Here is a 16,791-nt window from a genome sequence, read left to right as displayed (position 1 = left end):
TATCTGCCATTTGGCATCTGGGTAAGGCCGCTCCTCCTCTTCCCTTCACCTTTGTACAGTGTCTTGTTTTTCCAAACACCCAGGCTGGACAGCAATTCCCAGGTAGGTGCCCCGACCGAGGAAGCTCAGACAGTAGCCCATGGCTTGCCCACAGCATAAACTGCTCCCGCCTGTTTCAAAATGGCCACCCAGCACTTCTCTCGGGTGCCCAGGCCCAACAAGCAGCTTTTTTGGGAACCGGTGGAGGGGAGGCAGGAGCGCCAGTGGAGGAGACAAGCTTCGATTGCTTGTCAGTAGAGCTCCTGGCAGAAGGGCTTGCTTTGACCCTCGGCTGGAGCGGCAAGGAGGCAATGGCAACAGCATGAAGGGAAACCCCGTGACTGGAGACCCAGCTGCCAGAGCCTGGAAAAAAACCAGCATGTTCGGAACCACTGGCATGATGGGCCTGGCCACCCTGACGCAAGCCCTGGAGGTGGGTGAGGTAGGGGTATGGTGATTGGCAGGGGACAACACAAGCGGGTGACCCGTGAAGGGGCTGTGAAAGGAAGCACTCAGGATGCAGCTGCTTCCCGAGAGAAAGCAGCGCAGCTGCTGACAATTGCAGGGCGTGTACCCTAAGAGCAGCTCCTCGCATTGTGGCTGCTGCAATAAGTAATGAGAAGCCCAGCCAATGTTTTGAGCACGGTTAACATCTCCAGCCCAATGAGCTCAGGCCTCCCTGTTCTCATAACCAGCCTTTGCTTTGTGGAAAGCATGCCTTTCCTTCCCCAGACATTGCCAACCTCTGCCCCCGTTAAAAACAATAATCCTAGAGCAAAATCTTCATGCACAAAAGGAATATTGACTTGCTGTGCCAACCACTCCCAAATACCATTCCTTTCCCCAAAGTCAGGACATTCAAAAGGCTTCTCTCCTGTGTGAACCCCTGGGTGTATTGCCAAACTGGAATTTCGACTGAAATATTTCCTACAATCTGGACATTCATATGGTTTTTCTCTTGTGCGAGTTCTCTGGCCTGCTTGCTATAGCTTTTGCCACATTGGGACAACTGATAGGGCTTTTCTCTGGTGTGAGCCTTTCCATGAACAACTGGGAAGCCATTCCGACTAAAGCTTTTGCTGCATTGGGAACACTGATATGGCTTTTCTCCAGTGTGGATCCCCCCAAGCATAATTCTACAATCTTTGCTTTTCCCACAATAGGCAGATCTGTGGATCTTTTCAACTACTTACATTATTAGATTCTCAGGGACAGCAAAAATACTCTCAATCCCTTATTGGATGGAACATGGATTCAAGTAACTGTTTCCTTCCTCAAAGGACGAGGCCTGCATTATGGTCTGCCTTATCTGGCTGTCCAAGAGACCTTTATCATTTCCATTGACTTCCAGATAATTTCCCTCTTTTTCTGAACTAGGAAATTATTCCCCTTGATATTTTGATCCGTTTCTTCAAGATACACTATATTTTGTCCAGCTCAAAACTCTTGTCCTGGTTTTGTCTTCCTTATCTGTAAGCTGCTGGGGAAGAAGAGTTTTGGGGATTTCCAGAGGAACTAATAAGTTTTTGATTGCTGCCTTGGTTTCCTTTGCATTCTAATGCTGCTTGTGATTCAGTTCTCCACAGTGCTATCTTTGGCATTCTTTTGCCTGTAAGATTCACATAAAAGTTTAATTTATTATTATTATCATTATCATTATCATTATTATTATTATTATTATTATTAAAATAATAATTTTTAATTTAAAACAAATACAACATCTTTCTTTACATGCTATAGAAAGTGTATCAGTTGGTTACAAATAGACTTTCGTGCATCTCTTCCACAGTCAACAAACATAATTCATGTTAACTCGAGCATTTTAACTCAAATATTCATACATGTCACCATCATCATTTATCCATTTTCATTTGACTATAATTATTATTAAAATAATAATAATAATAATAATAATAATAATAATAATAATAATAACCGACAAAATACTGGCGCATAATACACCAGACATCACACTGGTTGAGAAAAATAAGGTCACAATCATAGACATTGCAATACCAGGTGATAGCAGGGTCGCCGAGAAGGAATATGAAAAAATCGCAAGATACCAGGACTTAAAAATCGAAATTCAACGACTATGGCACAAACCAGCAGTGGTAATTCCAGTGGTAATTGGCACACTGGGTGCTATTCCAAAAGCACTGGAATTACATTTAAAACAGTTAAAAATTGACAAAATCACCATCAGTCAAATGCAAAAAGCCGCACTGCTTGGATCTGCACGCATATTACGAAAATACGTTACGACGTCCTAGGCCCCTGGGTGGGGCCCGACTAGTAACCAATGCCAAATCCGGCGAAACAACTGGCCGCTGTGATACAATTGTATAATAATAATAATAATAATAATTTTTGTTTCTTAAACGATACATGCCCACAACAGTGGGAAAAGAAAAAAAAAAAAAAGAAGACAAAAAGAACAAAAAACAAGGCAAGGGGAAAAAAAAGAACACAGGTATATATTATAAAAAAAGTATATCAGCTGGTTACAACATGTTTTGATGCATCTCTTCAATTAATTCATATTAATTCAAATATCTTAACTCAAATGTTTACCATATTGACATCATTATACCTCCACTTTTAGTTGACTACAGTTATTTAACTATCCTTCGTCCTTAAATATGCCAAAGATTTAATCCATAACCACATGCTGACATTTCATTAACTTGTTTGTAAAATCCTCTATTAACATCAAATCCTCATATCCTGTTTTAGCTGAACATCCATAATATTTAATACCAAAAATTCCATCTTCCATGCAGTATGGTTTATTATCATTCTCCCTTCTTTATGTAATTATATCGTATATCGTAACATTTTCCCCATATTAGTTAACATTTAACTGTATATATTTTATTTTATTTTTTAATAGTGATAATTATTGTGATTAATAACCTTTGCATATGGTCCAAAAATATTTCCAACCTTCCCTTTTCATATCCAATTATTATTTATCATATCAACTCCACATTATATACATTACTATCAATATCAATTATTATTCAGCTATGTCTATTACAAATAAGAGTAATTAGATTTAGCTAATTTTAAATTGTATTCTTCCATCTACAAGCCTATGTCTCTCCAATAACAAAATCTCCTTAGTCCTATTGCCATTCGTGGAACAGGTTTACCAAATGTTTTTATAAGCAAGTCCAACAGGAATACCTTTTTGCTTAGGATGCCTCTGATGTAATAATAACGTTGTCCTAGGCTTGTTGCATTTTTCAGTTTGTCTTTAATTCTCAAGGGTGGTATCGAAAATTCTGCAAATGATGTTTCATAAAGTATAGATTCTTTAATGCTTCTCATTCCTCCTGCGCTCTGTCTTTTGAAATAAATCTTCTGTATGGCTGCCCCCCTTTCAAGCGTTGCATCTCTTTCTCCCTCCGAAGTAAACCAGACGCCCGGCGTGTCAGCAAGTTGAGAAACTTCATTTCTGACATTCTTCATTTGTATTTCAGGAACATTCAACGTTCTCACTTTTTTCTTCATATTTTAATGTTAAATAGTCCAGCTTTTTTTCAAATCTTTCATATGTGTCAAACAACTTTTGAAATGCGGAGAAAATCATTTGAAACGAATCATTTGAAGCATGTATAGACGCCATGTTGTGACGCAGCTAGAAGCTTTAAGATATTTGCAAGTAAGAACACGCTGAGAGCTGTGCTATCTTATCTGATCTTAGACCAACACAGCCAAGCAATAAAAGTGTCAGATTGTAAGAAGCCAAATTGTAGTAAATTGGTTTACAGCCCACTTAAGGAGAGCCAGAGGGAATGTTGGAGTAATCTTTCCTTTATCCACGTAAATATCATTTAAAACATTTAAGAAATAGGGTAACCACCGGCCATAAATCCATAAAAAAACCAATTCGCCACTAGATTCTTCTGTTCTTTGGTTTCAATTAGCTTAAATTTTAATGCAGACCGTATCTCTTTGAGTAATAAAATCAGCTTACCAGTTGAAACCACTCCCACCATTCTTAGGGGCAACCTGCAGTTTCGGTTAGCTTGCAGCTAATCCAGAAGAAACTGGCAAAAGGGGTTAAATTCCAAGCCCCCCAGAGACCTGCGAACGTCTCTGAGGTCACTGGATCTCCCCTAACCTTTCACTGTCTCTCCGGGACAGCTAGGGTCCGAAACGACCCGTCCAATTTCCTTCGGAATAGGGGAATTTCAGGAATAGCCTGAAACTCCGTCTTCTCACTGCTAAGCCCCGCCTTCTTCTCTTTTTTTAAAAAAAGAGATCCAAAGGCATCCATTACAATAAAAGGCAAAGATGCCAAAATGCTAACGTAACCCCTTACATTAATTATTTACATTTTCAATATACATGTCAAATACCCATTCAGTTATGAAATTTATTTCTTGACTTGGGTCAATCATGAGTTCATAGAATTGCAGAGTTATCATTAAATATACTTCGAAGTGCTGGGACAGATTATACATATATACATAGCCTTGTTTTCCCCAAAATAAGACCCAGTTTTATTTTCTTTTAGGCCCCAAAATAAGCACCAGGTCTTAATTTCAGGGGATGTTTTACCCGCTTAAGAGCATTGCAGGCAGCCTCCCCTACACTTGTTGCAGCTCAATCTGACTTCTCCTGCAGCTGCTCCCAACCAGATACGACATAGCTTGTCGCGCAGCCCATGCAAGCTGTGTCCAAATTGTTTCTCAGCTGATTAAAACACTTAATTCAAAGCCCATCATAGTTAAATCTTGAGGACTACTTTTATGCGGGCTGTGGAATTCTGTGATTGAAAATCGGGCAAAACCAAGGTAGAAGACTGAAACTCCACATGTGGGAATTCCATAATCAACAGAAAAAAACTCCATCCAAAATTCCTTTTTGAAGAATTCCTCTAATTCTGGAAAAGGAAATATCCAGAAGCTTTGCTGTTAACCAGAAATAGCAGTTAGACATTTTCCATTTCACTCCACTTGCAACTTTAATCATGAGAAATGTTTGAGCAAAATGAATCAGCACAAAATTCGAACAATCAATTTCTTACCTATACTTTCAATGGGAGATCACAAATTCAATTCAAGCAGTCTATAAACTCATCTACCTTTATTCATATGGATTATCTTGTGTGCAATAAGGGATGATTTCTGACTAAAGCTTTTCCCACAGATAGAACATTCAAAGAGTTTCTCTCCTGTGTGTCCTCTGGTGTTTCACCAGGTGGGAATTCCGACTGAAGCTTTTCCCACAATCAGGACATTCAAAGGGTTTCTCTCCTGTGTGTGTCCTCTGGTGTGTCACCAGAGAGGAATTAATACTAAAGCTTTTCCCACAGATAGGACATTCAAAGGGTTTCTCTCCTGTGTGAGTCCTCTGGTGTATCACCAGGTTGAAACTCTGACTAAAGTTATTCCCACAGATAGGACATTCAAAGGGTTTCTCTCCTGTGTGAGACCTCTGGTGTGTCACCAGGTTGGAATTCTGACTAAAGCTTTTCCCACAGATAGGACATTCAAAGGGTTTCTCTCCTGTGTGTGTCCTCTGGTGTGTCACCAGAGAGGAATTAACACTAAAGCTTTTCCCACAATCAGGACATTCAAAGGGTTTCTCTCCTGTGTGTGTCCTCTGGTGTGTCACCAGAGAGGAATTAACACTAAAGCTTTTCCCACAATCAGGACATTCAAAGGGTTTCTCTTCTGTGTGTGTCCTTTGGTGTGCCACCAGAGAGGAATTATCACTAAAGCTTTTCCCACAATCAGGACATTCAAAGGGTTTCTCTCCTGTGTGAGTCCTCTGGTGTCTCACCAGGTTGGAATTCTGACTAAAGCTTTTCCCACAGATAGGACATTCAAAGGGTTTCTCTCCTGTGTGTGTCCTCTGGTGTGTCACCAGAGAGGAATTAACACTAAAGCTTTTCCCACAATCAGGACATTCAAAGGGTTTCTCTCCTGTGTGTGTCCTCTGGTGTGTCACCAGAGAGGAATTAACACTAAAGCTTTTCCCACAATCAGGACATTCAAAGGGTTTCTCTTCTGTGTGTGTCCTTTGGTGTGCCACCAGAGAGGAATTATCACTAAAGCTTTTCCCACAGGTAGGACATTCATAGGGTTTCTCTCCTGTGTGTGTCCTCTGGTGTGTCACCAGAGAGGAATTATTACTAAAGCTTTTCCCACAGATAGACATTCAAAGGGTTTCTCTCCTGTGTGAGTCCTCTGGTGTTTCATCAGGTTGGAATTGTGACTAAAGCTTTTCCCACAGATAGGACATGCAAAAGGTTTCTTTCCTGTGTGTGTCCTCTGGTGTGTCACCAGAGAGGAATTATCACTAAAGCTTTTCCCACAATCAGGACATGCAAAGGGTTTCTCTCCTTTGTGAGTCCTCTGGTGTTTCACCAGGTTGGAATTCTGACTGAAGCTTTTCCCACAATCAGGACATTCAAAGGGTTTCTCTCCTGTGTGAGTCCTCTGGTGTGTCACCAGATGGGAATTCCGATGAAAGCTTTTCCCACAATCAGGACATTCATAGGGTTTCTCTCCTGTGTGAGACCTCTGGTGTGTCACCAGGGTCCAATAATTACTAAAGCTTTTCCTACAGATAGGACATTCAAAAGGTTTCTCTCCTGTGTGAGTCCTCTGGTGTATCACCAGGTGTGAATTCCGACTGAAACTTTTCCCAAAGTCAGGACATTCAAATGTTTTTTCTCTTATGTGTGTGGTCTTGTGTTTTAGGAGTTGGGAATTTCTAATGAAACCTTTCCCACAATCTTGACACTTATAAGATTTCACCATGGAGCGAATCCTCTGATGTATTTACCAGGTGGAAATTACGACAGAAATTTCTCCGACAATTAATGGGTTTTTCTCATTTATGATTCCTCTAGGGTATCACCAAGATGGAATTATAACTGAAAGTTTTCCAAAAATCAGAACATTCAAAGCATTTTCTTCTAATGTATCACCAGCTGGAATTGTGACTTTCCCATGAATAGGATATTCAAAGGGTTTTTCTTCTGGGTGAGTTCTATGGTGAAATAGAGTTTATAATGAAGCTTTTCCCACAATCTAAACACTCATACAGTTTCTCCTTGGAGTCAATCTACAGATCAATCACCGGACTGAAATTGTGACTAAATGTTTTTCCACAATCAGGACATTCAAAGGGTTTCACTTTTGTGAGAGTCCTCGGGTGCTTCATCAGGATGGAATTCTCAGTGAAACTTTTCCCATAGAAAGGATGTTCAAATGGTTCTATTCTTGTGTATGCGTCCTTTAGGGTCTCAAGACCTGGGAATTTCTAATGAAACTTTCACACAATCTGCACCGTTATGTTTTCTCCCTCCTGTGAGTTATCGGATGCAGCACCATGTTGCCATGCTCACTAAAGCATTTACCACATTGGGAGCACTTTTGTGGCTTCCTTCTTGTGTGGAGATGCTTCCATGAACCACAAGGGAGCTGTTGTGAGCATAGCTTTTGCCACATTCAGTAAACAATACCTTGTTTAATGGTACTTTTATTCAAGCAGTCTTCTTCCTCACATTACTGTCACCTGCATTATTGTCTCTTCTATATGACTTTACTATTGATCTTTTCCTCCCAACAGACTTCCAGGTTTTTATTTCCTCTTTTGCTGAATTATAAATAACCCCCCTTCACCTCTCATGTAATATATCGTTGAGTTCTGCATAATCTGCTCATTCTTTCTTGGCTTTCTCTCTCAAACAGCTGCTGGAGGAGGAGCAGATTTGTATGGTTTTCTGCAGGGAATGGAAAATATTTTGATTTCTGGCTTGATTTTCTTCCTTTTCAACATTGATTGTTATTTACAGTTGTCCAGAGAGCTCTTATTGGCATCCTGTTCACCTGTAAGATTCAAAGAAAAATATAACTTTAATTTTTTGTAAAATGATGAGAGATGAGTTGAAAAAAGAAAGAAAAGTATACACCACTTTTGCTCATGGAAGTCTTCAGTGCAAATAAGGGCCCAAAATTCTGTCTACAACCTCTCTGGTGACATCCTTGTTCAAGTAGTCCTTACTTAACCTACGGCAATTGGAACAGATATTTATGAAAGCTTTTCCCACAATCAGGACATTCATAGGGTTTCTCTCCTGTGTGAGACCTCTGGAGTGTCACCAGGGTCCAATAATTACTAAAGCTTTTCCTACAGATAGGACATTCAAAAGGTTTCTCTCCTGTGTGAGTCCTCTGGTGTATCACCAGGTGTGAATTCCAACTGAAACTTTTCCCAAAGTCAGGACATTCAAATGTTTTTTCTCTTATGTGTGTGGTCTTGTGTTTTAGGAGTTGAGAATTTCTAATGAAACCTTTCCCACAATCTTGACACTTATAAGATTTCACCATGGAGTGAATCCTCTGATGTATTTACCAGGTGGAAATTACGGTAGAAATTTCTCCGACAATTAATGGGTTTTTCTCATTTATGATTCCTCTAGGGTATCACCAAGATGGAATTATAACTGAAAGTTTTCCAAAAATCAGAACATTCAAAGCATTTTCTTCTACTGTATCACCAGCTGGAATTGTGACTTTCCCATAAATAGGATATTCAAAGGGTTTTTCTTCTGGGTGAGTTCTCTGGTGAAATAGAGTTTATAATGAAGCTTTTCCCACAATATAAACACTCATACAGTTTCTCCTTGGAGTCAATCTACTGATCAATCACCAGACTGAAATTGTGACTAAATGTTTTTCCACAATCTGCACCGTTATATGTTTTCTCCCTCCTGTGAGTTATCGGATGCAGCACCATGTTGCCATGCTCACTAAAGCATTTACCACATTGGGAGCACTTTTGTGGCTTCCTTCTTGTGTGGAGATGCTTCCATGAACCACAAGGGAGCTGTTGTGAGCATAGCTTTTGCCACATTCAGTAAACAATACCTTGTTTAATGGTACTTTTATTCAAGCAGTCTTCTTCCTCACATTACTGTGACTTTACTATTGATCTTTTCCTCCCAACAGACTTCCAGATTTTTATTTCCTCTTTTGCTGAATTATAAATAACCCCCCTTCACCTCTCATGTAATATATCGTTGAGTTCTGCATAATCTGCTCATTCTTTCTTGGCTTTCTCTCTCAAATAGCTGCTGGAGGAGGAGCAGATTTGTATGGTTTTCTGCAGGGAATGGAAAATATTTTGATGTCTGGCTTGATTTTTTTCCTTTTCAACATTGATTGTTATTTACAGTTGTCCAGAGAGCTCTTATTGGCATCCTGTTCACCTGTAAGATTCAAAGAAAAATATAACTTTAATTTTTTGTAAAATGATGAGAGATGAGTTGAAAAAAGAAAGAAAAGTATACACCACTTTTGCTCATGGAAGTCCTCAGTGCAAATAAGGGCCCAAAATTCTGTCTACAACCTCTCTGGTGACATCCTTGTTCAAGTAGTCCTTACTTAACCTACGGCAATTGGAACAGATATTTATGTCACTAAGCAGCTTAATCATTAAGCATCATGTCACATGACAGTGCCAACTTACATCTGCTCCTCTGTAGTTGTTAAGCTAATTACTGTGGGTTGTTAAAGGCAATTTTATATGACTGTGGCTTGCAATTTCCTGCCAGTATACCCACTGATGTTGCTTGTCAGAAGGTAGCTGGCAAGGTCACAAATGGGGATCATGAGTGTGGGATGCCGCCGCCATCATAAATATGCAACTATTGGCAGAACCCAAATTGGTGCAATCCTTTTCCTGCACCTTCAAAACCACAGTCATGGCTGACATGCGGTCACGGAACAAGTCCTAGGATTACCAAAAATTTTGTGGACCAGGTGCTCGTCTGCTTCTACTGTGCCATAGTAACTTTTGAAGTCTCAGAGAAGAAGTGGTAAGTGAGGACTACCTATGCAACCAAAGATGGATTAAGCACAATTGAACCTGGTTAATACGTGGATGGGACAGGAAATACCATACTTATTGTAAAGACATTGAAGTAAAAAAACTGCGGAATTAAGCTTTGGATGGATTTGGTCAGCGTGTTATCTTAATTTTTAAATGTTACTTTCATGGATGGAATTTATGCAAACTGTTTGAAATGAATGGATCAAGTTTTCTTCTTCTAAAATTTTTACTATTACTTTCACAACCTACGGGCTAAACGTCTCCTTATTCATCACTACATGTGTCTTTTACTCTTTCTTCTCTATTTCATGTAAGAATTTGACTTTTTTAAAAACTTGGAATATTAAATGATACAAAAAGAACAAAGGGAATTGCAACAATTGTAACAATAAAGAGAGAGATAACTGCTACTCGAAGATTGGAAACTTGAGTACTGAAAACAAAATACTTTTAATTTCACTACTGATTATCCTGGTCTGGAACTTTAAAGTCTCACAGTTTGTTTATAGAAAGTGATAAGAAGTAAAGCACCATTTGTTTATACAAATGTTCCTTTGAAGTATATCCTTAACCAGAGATCTCATGGTGAACCTAGGTGTAACCTTGTAAAAACCTTCCAAGTCAGAGCAGCAGTGTTTTAACAGCTGGAAACAATGGCTTATTTTCAACAACAGAGATAAACTGTCAGCTTGCAAGAGATAATGTTTGCAATACAGAAATTATCAAATACATTTGAGAAAATGTTTGAAAAATTAGAGCACTTAACAGAAAAATATGATGAAAAGGATGGAGATGCTTATCAAATGGGAAAAATACAGGGTAGAGTCCCAAACAATAAAGAGAAAAATGACTACAAAGAAATCAAATCTGCTGACATCTATGGTGAATGGTTTCTGTCTGGAAATGAAAAAAGTGGAATATTGATAGGGGAACTAGATGGATGGGAACCCTACCCTAGATGGCAAGACACAGAAGAAGAAAAAATAAAAGAACTTATGGATTTAAAGGGAGAAATTGATAATAACACTGACAATTAAAGACAAGCTGATTAAGGAAAAAGAAGTGCATCGAAACTACATGAGAGAATCAGTAAACAAGGAGTTGCAAAGAAGAGTCCATACAAACTTGATTAAGGAGATGATTAGAGGACTGATGCCACAAATGGCCGAAGACATGAGACTATTTCGCTACTATAAAGTTACAGGCTGATAGATAAAAGTGTTTAATCTAAAACTAGTTGGACTTAGTGAAATTTAGTGACAATAGATATGGTTAAATAAACAATTGAAAATGATAATAATGTACACATATGTATTGGTATAACAAGTAGTAATTGGATATGAATATTGAATGGTACCTATGAAAGGAAGTTGAGAAATGGTTTCGTTACATATAAAGATTAATTAAAAAAAGAACTAAATTATGATAATGGACATAGTCAAATAAAGGAGAGATAATGATAACAATGTCTATATAGATATGGGTACAACTTAGGGAAATTGGATGTAAATTGTAAACAGTGATTTGGAAAGAAAGATTAGAAACCTTTGTTACTAAACATTATTGATGTTTAGCTAGAATAGGCCATAAGGAATAGTGTTATTGGGATACTAGAAATAGCAAATGAGATGCCAGTATGTGGTTATGTCTTGAGTTTTGGTATGTTTTATGATGAAGGACGTTTAAATAATTATAGTCAAACGAGAATGGGGGTAGGATGATGGTAATATGAATAAATATATTTGATTTAAAATACTAGAATTAATATGAATCATGGGTGACTGTGAAAGAAATGCACGAAATTTTTTGTAACCAACTGATATACTTTCTACAGTATGTAAAGAATGTGTTGTGTCTATTTTGAAAAATAAAAATAAAAAAAACTTTTGATAATAAAATAACAATAACAGATCTAATGGGAGAGAGTCGACCGGAGGTTCTCCAGCTGGACAGTCATGGGGGTGTGTGGCCTCTCAAGAGCCTTACATGAACCCTGTCAGACAAACCATCTCCGAGATCTTTTTTAGATCAGAAGCCCACTGGAGATGGGGTGAAAAGGGGGCTCTCATCAGATCCAGGGGGAAGCAACAGGTCCCTCGCAGGTCAGAGATTTGCCCTCTGAATCAGAGTAGAGGCAGCAGCATGGCAATATGGCTGCACAAGAAGCTGACTTCTAGCCAAAGCAACAGAAGAGGAGTGTGAGGAAGAGATGAAAGACCGGTAAGAAAATTCATCAAATCCACAGTCATAAATCAAACTTGGAAAAGGCAAAGAATCTTGAGAGCATAAATAATATTGAGGGTCAGATCGGGATTTTTTCCAAAAGAAAGAAATAAAGAAAAGGAAAAATGGAGGGTTGAAACACTAGCCTCCCCCTCCCCCCAAAAGCCATTTGTTTGAAACAATTCAGACAGAAAGGGTGAAAGGAGACAAAAGTGACAAACCCGCTCAAATAGCAACTCTAAATTTGGTTTTCGACTTGAAAAGATTGTGTTTTCAAAGGAGCCTCGGAGCGTGAAGATTTACTGCGTCCGAGTGTTTTTTAACAAACATATCTTAAGCAACCCCAATTAATGAGAAAGGGAATGCAACAAGGGGGAAAGATCAAGAAAAAAGCACTATCTCCTCACTGACAACTGATAACCTAATCTTGCCTGTGTAGGAAATTTTAATTAACCAACTGCCATAAATCAGAACTTGGAAAAGCAGGAGGAAGAAACATACCCGAGTTTTGGCTGTATGCAAGCTTGTTCCAATTAATATATTTTGAGCAACTATAATGAGAGGTGAAAAATAGGAAGGAAAAAAACAATAAGAACAAAAAACTGGGAAATAGAAGTTTTCTTTTTTCTCTCTCTATTTTTTATTCTGCAAAAGATCAAGATGGCTCCAGTTTCTCTTGTTTTCACAGTAGTTGAATTAACTAAATTTAAGGTGGACCAGAACCTCAAAGTAAGATTTGTATAACTAACTGCAATTTTAGAACTGGACATTAAGGAAGAACAAAAGACCAAGATGGCTCCCATCGCTCTTTCCCACAGCAGCTGATGTAGATAAATTTAAGGTGGAACGGAACTCTGAAATAAGAACTGTATAAATAATTGTATCTTTGGTACTGGACATCATGGAAAGCTGGGAATTTGAAGAACTACATGAAATTATAAAAAATATGCATAAATCATTAAAATCAAGCCTAAATGGAATTCTGAACCCCGAGAAGCAGGTAATTACAGAAGAAGGCAAAGAAGAAAGGGGCAAAGATAATGAAAGGGTAGAAACAGTGGGAAATAAAAAGCAGACAAAAAATTCCATAGGGCTTGGCAGTGGTATAGGGAAAATTGTAAAAGGGGGATGTGTCCCAACAAAAGGGAATAAAAAGTAAACAAAAGAAGTTTTGTAGGTTGTCAGTGGCATAAAGAAAATTGAAGAAGGAGGTTACGCCCCAACAAAGGGAAATGTAAAAGATCCCTTTGATGGTGGCTTGGGGAAAATTGAAGATGGTGGACGTTTCAAAACAAAGAAAAGGGAGAAACCAGGAACAGAGAAGTGAGATAAAAGACTTACTAGGAAAAACTTACACAACTAGAAATTGTTATATGGGAAAATATAAAGCTAAGGGGGATTATTCCTAAATATGATAATAAAATGGAGTTGCTAACTGGTTGAATATGATAATGGAAAATAATTAAATAAAGGTTAAAGTATATGGAGGATGTAAGGATGTATAATTATATAAATATAGTGATGAGAATACCTGGGAATTGTAATCAGGTCTACATCTCGGCCAAAATTAGGCTGGGGTAGGGTGGGGGGTTTAAAAGTACAATGATATTTGTATATGTATACTTTTTTGTCCTATTTTTTTTAAAAGAGAGGGAGGGAGATATATGTTAAAATAAAATATGTATATTGAAAAGGAATTAGAAGTACCATCATCATAAAAGGGAGCTCGCTCAGAAGCAGAAAGAGGGGAGAAGAAAGGGAAGAAGAGAGGGATAGGAGAGAGGGCGGGGGGGGAAGAGGAGAGAAAGGAGGAGTGGAAAGGGGAGAGAGAAGGGGAAGTAGAGAAGAGAAGAGAAGGAAGAGAGGAGGGAGGGAGGGAGGGAGGGGAGAGGGGGACAGAGGGAAGAGAGGAGGTAGGGAGGGATAGGAGAGAGGGAGAAGAAAGTGACGAATAACATGCAAATATGATGCATGGAGAGCAGAAGAGCCAATAATTGTTTTAGGGAGTTGATGGTAAGATGAATTGACGTAAACATTTAATAATACAATACGATGTTGGCTATGTAATAGTATACATGTGATTATATGTTATGAAAATAAAAAAATAATAAAATTTATATAAAAAAGCATTCAATGTGAGACTTTAACTACCCTGATATTAACTGGGAGACAAACTCTACAGCAAATAGGAGATTGAACAGATTCCTAACCAATATAGCTGACAACTTTGTCATCAAAAAGGTAGAGGAGGGAACTAGAGGAAAAACTACTCAACCTAATTCTTACTAATAGAGAAGCGATAGAAGGAGTTGAAGTTGTCGGAACCTTACTGGAATTCAATATAATGCAAACACAAGGAATAAAATATAATCCAACAAGTGTCTTAAACTTTAGAAGAGCTGATTTTAAGAAATTCATAGCCTAAGCAAAATTTCATGGATAAAAATCCTAAAGGAGAAAACAATGCAAGGAGTGTGGGAAATACTGGAAAATCTATATATGTATAAAAGTGAAATACCACTCACGCATTATCACAGAACCGTAAAGCCTACAAACCTCAAATTTACCATGTACAGATGAAACTCGAAAAATTAGAATATTGTGCAAAAGTTCATTTATTTCAGTAATGTAACTTAAAAGGTGAAACTAATATATGAGATAAGATTCATTACATGCAAAGCAAGATAGTTCACGCCGTGATTTGCAGTGGCCAAAAAAGCCAATACAGTACTAAGCACTAAGTAGATCATAATCTACTTCTTGGTAAATTAGAAAAATGTGGGATAGGTACATCCATCCACACAGATGGATTCATAACCGGCTGACAAACCACAATCAAAGTGTATTCCTTAATGGGACTATATCTATATGGAGGGAAATAAGCAGTGGGTACACCAAGGTTCTGCTTTAATACTCTTTAATATCTTCGTAAATGCCTTACATGAGGGAGTCGTATGGGAACGCATCAAATTTTCAAATGACACCAAGTTGGCAGGAATAGCCAACACCTCAGAACATAGGCTCAAGATAGAGAATCTCAATAGATTTGAACACTGGGCCCTACCTAACAAAATGAAATTCAATGCAGGGAGGAAAAGGGTTTTACATGTATTCAAGAAAAACCAAATGTACTGAATGGGTACCACTTGGCTCAAGTAATAACTATGAGGGGAACCTTGAGGTCCTAGTGGGCAATCATTTAGATATGAACCAGAAGTATATTGCAGTGGCCAAAACAGCCAATACAATACTAAGCGCCATTAACAGAGAGATAGAATCAAGATCATGTGAAGTACTAGTACCACGTTATAAAGAGTAAGACCACACTTAGATAATTGCACACAGTTTGGTCAACATATCATAAAAACTTGTTGAGACTCTGGAAAGAATGCAGAAAAGAGCAGCAAAGAGGATTAGGGGCCTGGAGGCCAAAATAAAAAGAAGGGCTGCAGGAATTGGGTATGTCTAGTCTAGTGAAGGGAAGGACTAGGGGAGACATGATAGCCATCTTCCAACACTTGAGGGGTTGCCACAAAAAAGGGAGGGGTGTCAACCTATTCTCCAAAGCCCCTGAAGGCAGGACAAGGAACTGGATGGAAACTAATCAAGGAGAGAAGCAACTTAGAACTAAGGAGAAATTTCCTGACACTAAGAACAGTGAACCAGTGGAAGGTTTTCCCTTCAGAGGTTGTGGGGGCTCCATCCCTGGTGGCTTTTAATCAGAGACAGGACAGCCATTTGTCTGAAATGATGTTGGGTCTCCTGCTTGATCAGGGCGTCGGAATAGAAGCCCTGCAAGGTCCCTCCCAGCTCTGTCACAAACCCTCCAGTGATGGGAGCCCCCACAACCTCTGGAGGGAAGCCATTCCCAAAGGATCCACCTTCACTTGGAAGAGACTTTTCCAATCTTCCCACCAGGAGGAAAATTGCAGCCACCAGTTTCACAGCGTGCAGCCCCAGTGGGCTTAAATTCGGGGAGGGAAGGAAACTGCAGCAGCAGCAGCTGAGATGCTTCAGCCCAGTTGCTTCTCTGCTCCCAGGACTCTCCTCCCACCCGCCCTCAACTCACCTTCCAGCTGCTGCTTCGACCATGGGAAGAGCACAAAAGCCGCTCTGCACAACACTCTCCTCCCATGAGTGATCCGGACGGAACAGGAAATTCAGCTGTTCCCAACGGTGCTTTTTTCAAAAGTTTCTTTCTTCTACTCTTCCCGTCGCTTTCCAACCTTTCTAGCAATTTAGTACTCGATGGTTTTAACTCCTTTAAGCTCAACCCCAGGTATTATCCGCTTTTGTAGGCACAGGTGTTGCCTATTTGAGCACCATCTCCAGATAGGAGGCAGAAAAAAAAATCTATTTCCAGTTTCTACCTGAGGCGTTTGCAAAAGGTTTCCCCTGATTAAATGCTATTCAAGTAGTTTTTGACTTCTAGCAACCGACTTTGCAACTGAGCCTAGTGAAATAGTGAAATGTGATGTTACTTGTGAAGATTAGCTATGTGCTGAGCCCTAAAAGTTCATAAAGGTTTTACAGAATTACACAATCAGCTTTCTTAGGGGTGACTCTCAGTGGAGATCAAAACCTCTCTACATGCCAAAACTTTATGACTCCGAGGCTCCCAGGATTTTAGGGCATGGCGGCAGCATCAGGCCAGACACTCCAGGGGAGCTT

At 39.1% G+C, this 16,791-nt stretch overlaps 1 protein-coding gene and 1 pseudogene across 2 annotated transcripts in view; both read right to left on the bottom strand.

The window, feature by feature from the left end:
* The window catches only part of LOC106548984 (uncharacterized), a 95,102-nt pseudogene that overhangs the window by 13,257 nt on the left and 65,054 nt on the right, over positions 1–16,791 (bottom strand). The gene's annotated exons all lie outside the window — the stretch shown is intronic.
* On the bottom strand, positions 2,904–16,298 carry LOC148047593 (uncharacterized). The gene is given in 5 exon segments (XM_087711657.1): positions 2,904–5,232; positions 5,234–6,206; positions 6,209–7,892; positions 8,934–9,274; positions 16,190–16,298. Coding segments are annotated over 3 exon segments (1,689 nt in total). The 5' UTR covers positions 6,819–7,892; positions 8,934–9,274; positions 16,190–16,298; the 3' UTR covers positions 2,904–5,126.

This window comes from Thamnophis sirtalis, unplaced genomic scaffold (assembly GCF_051295495.1).
Source record: "Thamnophis sirtalis isolate CommonGarterSnake01/CBP01778 unplaced genomic scaffold, rThaSir2_p1.2 scaffold_3, whole genome shotgun sequence".
In the NCBI taxonomy this organism is placed as follows: Eukaryota; Metazoa; Chordata; class Lepidosauria; order Squamata; family Natricidae; genus Thamnophis; species Thamnophis sirtalis.
The sequence above is the reverse complement of the archived record's forward strand: the minus strand, read 5'-3'. Positions and strand labels throughout refer to the sequence as shown.